Source organism: Morone saxatilis, unplaced genomic scaffold (assembly GCF_004916995.1).
Source record: "Morone saxatilis isolate NCDOM2014 unplaced genomic scaffold, NCSU_SB_2.0 Contig22, whole genome shotgun sequence".
NCBI classification, from domain to species: domain Eukaryota; kingdom Metazoa; phylum Chordata; class Actinopteri; family Moronidae; genus Morone; species Morone saxatilis.
In genome coordinates, this window is record NW_023339785.1 from 15,518,324 (window position 1) to 15,529,206 (window position 10,883).

General features: G+C 38.3%; 1 protein-coding gene across 1 annotated transcript; it reads right to left on the reverse strand.

The window, feature by feature from the left end:
- Nucleotides 1-4,383: 4,383 nt before the first annotated feature.
- cdx1a (caudal type homeobox 1a) lies at nt 4,384-9,376 on the reverse strand. Its single transcript, XM_035669669.1, has 3 exons — nt 8,781-9,376; nt 7,552-7,697; nt 4,384-6,486 (listed from the first exon to the last, which is right to left on the reverse strand). Exons 1-3 carry the CDS (start codon nt 9,130-9,132, stop codon nt 6,301-6,303), a joined length of 684 nt encoding a protein of 227 aa, XP_035525562.1. The 5' UTR covers nt 9,133-9,376; the 3' UTR covers nt 4,384-6,300.
- Between the last annotated feature and the right edge of the window lie 1,507 nt (nt 9,377-10,883).

Genomic DNA, 10,883 nt, shown 5'->3' on the forward strand with positions numbered 1-10,883 from the left:
CTACTGTGGGTAAGGAGACTGGCATCACGGTGTCAATTAAACCCCCCACTAATATCTCATCCTCCAATCAAACTGTGACTTCTTCCTGCACAGATGACCAATGGTACATTAGTAAGTGAAAACAAACCAACTGCAATGGATTCATTAGTCATTTTCCATTCTTTGTCAGTCTCCGTAAAAACACCTTTAATGTTGGAAAACTTAAAGATCTGTGTGTCTCTTTTGTCTTTTATTATTCAAACAGCATACTGGCCAATTCTGGCCGGCGTACTCTCTGCACTGGTAATTCTGCTTGTGGTCGGGGTGGCAGTCGTCTCTGTTCATATGAAAAAGCAAAACAACAAACCTAAAGGTAGTAAACAAAACTTCCTTTTTCTGAACCATCACTCCTTTCAGAGTTGGTTTGCTCTATTTATAGATTAAAAGAATAATATGACATTTTGTGCAGCACGCTTACTCGCTTTCTTGCCGGGAGTTAGATGAGAAGATTGTCTACTCATCCTCGGCAAGAAAGCAAATACATGTCAAAATGTCAAATTGTTCTTTTCAACAATCCACTGTATAATCACTGAGTGTTTCTAGTTGTAGGTATGATATATTTGTTGCAATCCTTCCTTTTACTCCTCAGAACAAGAGGATGATCAGGAGCTAACGTATGCTGATGTCAGGATCATGCAGCGGCAGGGGAGGCAGACGCAGCAGAGGGCAGAGGTTGAGGTGGAGTACGGCCAAGTCAAGTTTTCAGAGCGACCTCGGCCGGCTGTCGAACCAACAGCAGGATGATTGTCGTGTACTCCCAGGCGTAAAGGCGGTGGATTCCAAGGCATTGATTTCCAATAGGAAAAAATAATGAGGCCTCAGAGCTCATAGATATTATTTGTCATCACTTTTACTATACTAATGATGACTGGACATCAAAGCATCCATTTCATCTGTCTATAAAAAAAAATTATACTACAATTTTGTCTTTCTCTTGTTATCTTTATGTTGTACTTCCTTGTTTAACTTGTTTCTGATTTATGAGCCTATTTACTTTTATTTCATTGTTTAAACTCTGCAAACTTGCAATAATGATAACATGATTTTAAGAATAACTTTACAATATATCTTTACAGTATATTTTGTTTTATTCCTCTACGTTGACTGGCAGACATGAACAGTTCAGTGTTCTGAAAAAGTGGCATCAGTACATTTATTTTGGTTCATCATCTGTCTTCGCACGTCATCTAAAATGGCTATTTAAGTAATAAAGTTTGCATAACTAAATCCAGATTATTATTTATTAAACAGATGTGGATGAATGAGTTGAGGGTCAGAGTATATCAGAAAATAAACTAGTCTGCTCTTGCTCTGGTAGATTTATTAAAGGTTAGATGCAATGAGTGGGAGTTAATCTCATATTCAGCCAGGCTGCCCGTCTTTGGTTCTCTAACCCAAAGATACGTTGGTAGACAAATTTCTTGCAGGAAGTTAACACTGAGCACAAATTTGTTTCCATGATGTAAACACTTCTGCTTTTTCTCAGGCACAGGCTTTCAGTGTTACAAAACGGTGTGATTTTTAAAGATAACTTATCCCAGGGTGTTAAAATGCTAAAATTCTAAAAGGTCTAAAGCTCTGCAATGATAAAAATGACTGTTTTAATTGTGCTGCATACTCTAATATAAAAGTTAGTTGGGGAATTAGTCTATTTCAGTATATCCAGACATAACCTACACTTCCACTGTTTCTTAAGCGAGGTAGCGGCGCAGGAGGAACACATTTGTGTGTTGTTCTCTTCCTTTTTCTCCTTAACTGAAACAAGCGGAGGAACTGAGAGGGACAAATGTAGAGTTCTTGTCGATTTAAGTAAACTTGTGGGGTTCAAGAGGAAAGGGATTTAGCAGTATTTCAGATTGTGAGCAAGAGATGTGTTTATCTTTTAACACCATCAACTTCGCTATATTTAGTCTGATGCGTTTCCTATGACATTGTGGCTTCTAGTTCAGAATGTTCCTGCCACAAAAGAAGCATATATCATTGCTACTCAGCTGTACATCTGACACTTGTGATGTTTTAATAATTTAAAAAACTTAAAAACTTAAAACTTCCAAGCCTGAAGGAGAAACATGTCTATATTGTGGATATTTATGCAAATTATTTTGGCAAAATGGAAAGTCAGTTGAACACATGCTACTGATTTGTGATCTAATATTAACCAGCTAGGTTCATTATTAGAAATTCTGTTTTTAACTATGAAATAGTACTATATGCAACTGAGGACTAGATCAAGTAGATCAATACTGTAATTTATATCCACTGTTCTGCCATTAGCAGGTGAACAAGGGCTAAATGGTCAAACACAGCGCACATTCAATGACAGGATGGAAGCGTGTTCAGGATAATTTGCACATCCAAAATTCAATCAATTATCATAAGAACATAAGAGAGAACATTCTTCTTAGCATAATTCTCTTCTCCAATCACATAAAACAGCAGCCCAGCACAGTGTTACATTTTAACTGACTTAAATTAGTCAGTCAAACTAATAAGAAAGTGGGAGCACCACAGATCAGATTCATATAAATTGCTCTGACTTATCTAAATATCACTCATTCTTTGTTCCTGCCTCTTCTAAAAGACATAATCTTTTTTTTAAGTTAACCTTTGTGCAGCTTACATGCTCCAACCCAAAAGAGGGTGTGCTCGACAGCACAGGCAACAGCGATAAACAACGAGCACAGAAACAAATACCGGAAGGCATGAACTAGTGGAATGAAGTCTCTTGCGTTACTTATTTCAGCTCTTACACAGAGGAATGTACAAAGCCACTCATAGTGAACATTTTGTAAAAATATATGTTCATTTAGTCCAACCTGTAATCAGATGCACGTCTGTCAACAACCTTTTGGTATGTGGAGTGGGTTAGTTTAAACCTTTGATCCTCAGGTACCCTTCTTTTCTCTGCCTATGCCATACCACCCTCTGAAACACCTGTTTGTATAAAATAATGTGATTTTTCTAATTTATGCTAAATTTGTGTGGTGCAATTTATTATTTCTTTTAAATGGTTTGTAACTTTTCATTTAAGTAAAATATATTTATTTTTTTGTGAAAGTTTTTATGGAGGTGAAAACATGTGCTTTTAGTTGCATACTTGCTGTTGGTTCAATCAGACACGGAGGCTACATGATTGGTTTGGTTTGATAGCTTGAGGTTAAAGGTTGACAACCATGGACAACCATTCAGCTGATTCCAGAGCCATAAAATTGGTGTTTATGGTTCATGATAGTTGTAGTGTCCTCAGTTTTAAACAACTACCTGATGCCTTAGTTGAACCCTTAGTTGAACTTCTGACTGACATAATCTACCGAGCAAATAATTGACAACACAGGAGAAGTGTAATAAAGTCGCTCCAACAATCCTGTATCCTTTTGCCATCTGATTAGTCAGCCAGTATTTCTTTGTTCAATGTAATAATTGTATCCAAATTGTTCATTATTGTTGCAACTGTTTTTGTGTGCATAACATAGGAAATACAAATGGATTAGACTGTTGCATCTTAGCTCTTTATAGGTTTGGTTGACCCACAATAAAACATCTTTTTTTTCCTTCATAAAAATCAGGTGATTTTGTCATCGTCATGACATGTTCATGTGATGTTACCTTGCCATGCCAAAAAAATATTTAACTATAAAACCAAGACTGGTATTTGGTGCCATTTCTTCAACGCTGGGCATGCTTTTAATGCAGATGTGCAGATATTCTTCAGTTGACTTATGATGTTAGTATTTAAATCATTTAACAGTTTGGCAGAGTAGAGGAAACTGTTTAATCAGTATTTGTACAGTATAGCTGCTTACTGTTGGGCTTTTGTGAATGTAAAGAAATGCAATGTTGGAAGATATGAATGTTTCTGTGAAAGCACTTGTCAAAGGTCTGGGCATGAATAACATTAAACTCCTGTGTGTGTGTGCATGGTCTATATTCTTTTTTTATTTAATTATGGTAAGTTACGGTGCAAAACTGAAATCATCTCAGGTCGTAATTCCATTAAATTAATATATTAAGTGATTTTGTGGGCAGGTGAAGATTTGTGAAATTGGTACATTCCTTCTTTGGCGGCATGAACTTATCAAATAGCTTTTCTCTGTCGAAATGTTTCATAAGATTGTGGCGCAGTGAAAGCAAATAGACAGACAATTGGTGACTGTGGTAAGAGCTACTGAAAAGAAAATGCAATAAACCTCTGTTCTGAGCATGCTTTTTATATAATGTGCACAAGTTTTACAAGCAGCAAAACCAACACAAATGTCTGCTTATTAACATATGAAAATACAGACACACTGCCGAAAGAGAAAACAGAATTTTTTTCACTGCACGCATTAATTGATAAATACGTGCGTTGCACAAAGTAGGTGATTCAGTGGTTTATTTTGAAATCATTGACTGACTGGTACTAAATTTACACTGCTACCCATACTGTCAATGATACAATGCTACATGGGCCACTTTTCCTTCCTCTTCAGTGACTTAAACAGGGACAACCTGAAAGTTTACCATTTCTTACATGTACAGTAGTGTACATGATTTAACATTACACACATACAGTACATAACTCCCAACAGACTAGAGAAGCAGGGGCTTTTTTCACTTTGAACGTGGGTTTTGTGGCATAATTGTAGATTATGAGTCATGTGTCAGCTGTTTTTCAGGATGTGGCTAAACACTGCTGTCTGAGCTTGTTATTCCACGGTCATTTTTAAACACGTTTGCTTTAAGTTCCTTTTTGTTTTCACAATGTTGTGGCGAAAAAAAATAAAATAAAAACACATTTTAAGTCAAAATGGAAACAACCGTCACCAAATGTTTTTCTCGTGCCATATGCTTTTTTTTAACAATAAATGTGTTTTTATGAGTGTTTTCATATCAAAATCCCATTGCATTTACTTCCTGTTTTTTTTCTAACACTTGTGTGCATTTGCCCCTTTTATAACGGTATATACAGCTTCCTTCCTCTCCCTAACTGAAAACCATTTGCATAGGTGAGAAGTAACGCAGTACAACTACTTGAGTATTACATTTTTTTTATGTTTTACTTTTACCCTCCACATTGGTACACAAATATCTGTACTTTCTACTCCTTAAATTTTCCAAACATTCTTGTTACTTTAGTTTTAATGCATTTTTGCATCATTGCACACCTTCCCAACATGAAGACACAAGCACATGACGCATTAAAAATACCAAGTAACAAGACAAAACAGACAAAACAGGGAGACTCAATCCTATTTGAAGTTTCAGTGAGCTCTGCACAGAAACAGCTGGTAGCTAACTGTTAATGGTGAAGAAGTGTAAAGGTCTTAGTATGTATTTTTAGGGCATGAGGGCATTGCATCTAAAGCCATTATGAGTGATCATTGTCATGGGGAAGCATTTCTGTGGATAAGATGCAGATGCTTTCTTTTGCCCATTATGTCCATCAGAGAAACCAAGAGAGTACTTTTTACTTTCTTACTTTGAGTACATTTCAGAGCCTGAACTTTTTCACTTTTACTTGAGTAGAGAAGATAAATCTAGTCTAGTATCTCTGCTTCTACTTGAGTAAAGAATGTGTGTGTGCCCATTTGTTTATACGTTTGAATTGTATTTTCATTGTTTTTTCTTCTGCAATATTTCAACAGAAATATTAGTAACAAATATAACTCTCTGTTCTCTCTCTATTTCCTATAAATTCAACTGGTAATAGAGATGAATTAACACAATTTTACTTCCCCAAAATTAAATAGCAGGGCTGTTTTTGGTCGTATAGACAGACATAAATTTTCACTTGAATAGTCAGTGTGATTGAGTTTACTTGAGTGTGCATTTACACACGTAGTTATAACAAATAGGAAGACATTAAAAAACAGCTATAACTATTTTGTAATTCATGTTGCAGACACTTGACTATACATGGACATCTGCATTCTCACTCTGTTAACCAAAATTCAGAAATATCAACACACCTACGTGTCAAAGAAAGCTCTTTTTCATTGTGGCTTTAACCAACATTTACTGAAGAAGTCATGTGATCCAGTAAATCGTTAAAATCACTATCTTGGTGCTGTTTATGATCTGTATTTACACATAAAAGTCCTGAGATCGGCAAATGCCCACTAGAGATGATCAGTGCATCAGCTGTGAAGTGCTTGTCATTGTGGAAGGCAGGAAGTGCAGCATTATAACATTATGTTAATGTGAATCATCTTCATTCATTCTGTGAACAAAACAGGCTATGTACATATTTCACGCTGTATCAGTCTTCCATATGAGATGCACTTAGTATTCCTCTGATATTGTGTCAGACAAAATGTTGCTGCTGGGGCTGGTGGTGAGGTGGGTGTCAGCGGGTACGCCCAGCACAGGTGGGGTGGGTGTAGTTGTGGAGGCCTGCTGGGAATGCTGCAGCTTCTTCCGGGTTATCTTCCTCTCTTTGGCACGTCTGTTCTGAAACCAGATCTTCACCTAAAACAAAGATACACACAGACATGAGATACCAATATCAAAAACACATGTATGCAGCTATTTTGCTTTTTTATGTTCCCTTTGTCTTGCCCTGCCTCACCTACTTCTGCTTTAGTTTAGTAATTTCCTTCTTTCCCAGCATTACTTTGTTGCACTTAACCGCACTCATCAAGCAGAATGAGCAGGCAGAAAAACAATAATACCATCATGAGTGAGGGAGAGTTTAACCATTAATATGTAAGTGAGATGTTTTGTTTGGCCACATAACATTATGGTTTATAGAGGTTTCTGCTGTTTCTTCTAAAGATGGTTTCTCTAAATGGGATTGTGTAAAAACTTCCTGTGCTGTTTCAGAATTAACTCTACATGAGGTAACTGAATTTGTCCATTTAACAATAAGAAAACGTACAGCACCAAGCAACTACATGAACCAATAGCAATATCTAATTTTTAAATGCATGTGAGAAATAATATAGCATGTATGGACACAAGTGCTTTTCTATCTGTCACTCTTCACCACTGTGTCTGTCTCATGTTTGACAGAACTAGGTTAGGTTAGGTTAATTGTACCTACTTGTACCCGTAGGTAGACTTGGTCTGCAGTAAAAGACAAGGCATAAACATACACGCTTTTAGTCCAGCTATCTACACAGGCCGTGTGACATAGCATATTTTTTCATGCTTTAAGGCTATTTTCTACTTTTTTATAGCGTAAATACAGTGATCATGTATAGGCCTACATTTAATACTGTGCCTGAACGCACCCTGTGTAGATGCAGAGTTTGGGGCTGACCTTTCTTTTATATTCACGCCTGCTTTTTCAGTCATGTTCATATGATTCCCACCTGTTCTCCTGGATTGTAACTGTACTTCCTCACATTTTCTACCCAACTAAAACTTCTTTGCACCTTATCTACCTATTTATCTTTTTTTTTTATCTTTTCTACCTCAAGTATTTTATTCTATTGTTGTATTTTATTGTATTTAAATGTACCTGGCTGCTATGACTATCTATCTACCCCTCACCTCTCTACCTCTAACTGTAATTTGCTCCAGTCCTCTCACCTGTCTCTCTGAGAGGCCCAGCGCCACTGACAGCTCGGTCTTCCTCCTCATGGTGATGTAGCGGTTGTACTGGAACTCCTTCTCCAGCTCCAGGCGTTGTTGGTCAGTGTACACCACCCTGTACTTGTCTTTAGTGCGAGTCTTCCCTGAAGCACACAAAACAAACCTGATTTAGTAAGACGATAGTTTGGATGATTGACTAGCTTAGCAAATGTATTGAACAGGTGTGTTAACCTGCCAGTAGTACAAACAAGAGTGAATATAATGTCAGTGAGTCACTGGTACTGTGAGCCGTCTAAACACGACTAATTTGAAGAAGTCTGGTGCCACGTTCAAGTTCAGGCGCCACTTAAAGCCTCATCAACTCTATTAATCACACTAACTATAACTAATGTAAAGACTCCCCACTGCATTGCATCAGTGCTTCTCCTTATCACTATGAGTGGTGTTTACATAGGTGTTTACACAGTCAGCTATTCATTGACACAAATGTTCACACACACTAGGGAAAGAGGGTGACTCAGAGATATTGATCGAAATCTTGACCATGTGACAACTATCGATCGAGGCAGACCAACACACGCAGACACAAGCAAGGCCTTAAGGGTTCGTCTTTAGAGGATTTTCGGTTTGACTTCTGCTGACTTCCTGTACTGTCTGCGTTATCTAGGCAGTTTGCACCAACCCAGTGGACAGAGAGGGCGGGGAGCCACACTTCTGCAGACTTCATGGCCTCCACTGTTAGCTTTGCATTGACATCTCACAACATTCTGTCGGAAGGGAGAGGCAAAAAGATTGATGAATGTGTGTGTGTGTGTGCAGTCAGCCTGACTCTACTCTGTGTGCATGGTGAAATTGGTCCTGTCTATGAAAATCCGTTCTACCATGTCTGTCATCCGTACGCCCAACTCAACTGCTGGGGTTTAGTTTGCAATGTGACTGCACCAAGCACAAAAAATAGTGTTAGTTTAAGCATCCTTAATCAAGTGTTATCTCAATGACAGTTCCTGTTCATTTATTGGCATTTAAGATATCTGACTTGCGATCAGCCCAAAGATAGACTCGACCTCCTTCTAGTAAGAGTTTTATGTACATTAAAGAAGCAGTAAGTGTTTCTCATCCTAATTATAACATGTATTATTTATCATAGGCCAATAGAGTTTTTAAGTACATCATACAGACTGTAACAGCCTACACGGAGACCTCTATGGTGTATCAGTATGTCCCACCTGAAATGGACGGTTTGATGGATTCATGAGGCCTCCTCCTGGAGCTGAGGGGGTCCTGACCGGAGATAAAGTTGTACGGCGTGAACGACCCCCCTCCAGCGGCGGTGGGCGTGCCACTGCCGCTCAGCTCCGGAGAGGAGAAGCTGACCTGCCCGGCGCTGGGGCTTGACCCCGGGAAGCTGTACGGATACTCCTCCCGAGGAGCGTAGACCGGGTTCCAGGCACTTGTCGACGGGTCACCGAGTCCCGGGACGTGATGATAACCGGTGAAGTCATACGGAGGCGGAATGTACTGACTGTTCAGTGACAGAGCCTGAGCCGGGTGCCTGGCGGTCTGTGAGTTGGGGTACATACCGGTATCCTCGTCCGACAGGTAGGGTTGACTCTCAGGTTGACCTCGATGAGTCAAACTGCCTGGCGCATGTTAGTTCTCCCTGTTTATTCCCAGCAGGCTCTGGCGCTCAGTTTCCCCTTCAGTCTAAGGTTCAAGCTTATTACTGGCTGGCTACCTGTGCAGTAAGACTACACACCTTTATAGATTTACTGCCAAGGAGTTCAAAAGTATCATCGTGACGTCACGGTATCTACCTGAGACCCACCTGCCTGCTCGTCTTGGCGACGTGAGGGCATTAACCCTGGTTTACCCAGTCTACCCCCCGTGGATCATTTTGATAAGGCCCATCATGTAAGGTGTGCGTGAACTGTATAGGCTGTGCGCGCGCATATGCACGCACCTGTGCACGCGTGTGTAGGGCTCATGTGACACGCAGCAGAGAGATTGGAAATCTAAATTTGAGTGGAGGCCAGTGGCGGTAGAAGTTATACCACAATGTAAAACATATTCAAAATCCAAAAGAAAAAGTGAAAGTATATCAGTATTATGAGCACAGTGAAAAGTGAAAGTATTAAAGCAGGTCATGAATCAACAGCCATGTAAAAAAAAACTTCAGTATTTAATTTATGTATTTTCTGTAAATGTTATCACCTCACATTTAAATGCTGTCTTTTCATTGGTAGGTAACTATTTCATTTTAATTCTAATTTTTTTTCAAATTAAAAACAGTCAATATTTAAAGTATTTACACTAAAGAAATATCAAAACCATTTCAAGAAACCCTGACATGTGAAGTACTTGTGTAAAAGTAGAATATACATTTATTTTTATCTCGAATGACACCCCCCAAATTCCCAGAAATATTACAGGTGCCATCAGTGGTAGCTATATATAACTCTGTGTGTCACTCATATAGTGTATGAAGTGTTTTATGTATTATTGGTACTTACACATTTAATGGTGTAGTTATGAGGTTGAGCTATATTTTATATGCTAATTATATAATATATATATATATATATATATTAATTGTTGCTGCTATTGTCAGTCTGTAAAGTAACAGACTGACAAAAGCATGACAGATAAATAGGGCGTGTGGTTTAAAAAGCACAATATTTGCCTGTGAGATATGGTGAAATAGAAGAGAAGAGACATGTTATGGAAATACTCAACAAGTGCCTTTTAACTGTACTTAGTTACAGTACTGGTACAGTAAAAGTAATCAGTTACATCAGTTACATTTCAACAGTGAGTTGACCTAATACAGTGTTCATCAAGAATAGGTGTTGTGTATGAATGTATATCCCCTTAAACATGTTTCCCACTGACTGTTAATGTTAAAGAACAAAAAGCCAACTTCCTCATTTCATTCTCTAAACAAACGGCTTACTTCCAATAACATATCCTGTTTCTTAAGGTGTGACAGTGAGGTAAAGAAAGTTGCGGAAACCCCAAGGGTCAAAAGCAGACATCACACCAGTGACTTTACAGTTGTGTTATTTACTCAAACCTCAATACTTCATGTAGTATTAGTGATAGTCTGCTACAAATGTATGGCAACTATCCCTAAAATAACCACACGAGGGCAGCAACAAACTGAATACTGGCATGTTATTTACAAGATACTGAGACCTACAGATACAAACTTGCTGTTTCCAAACATAAGATGAGTACGCACAAAGTTTATTCCTCATCCCACATGTTGTTGGCTTTATACTTTCACTGACTTCATGTACTCAGAATATCATGCTGTAAAGTATAATGTATAT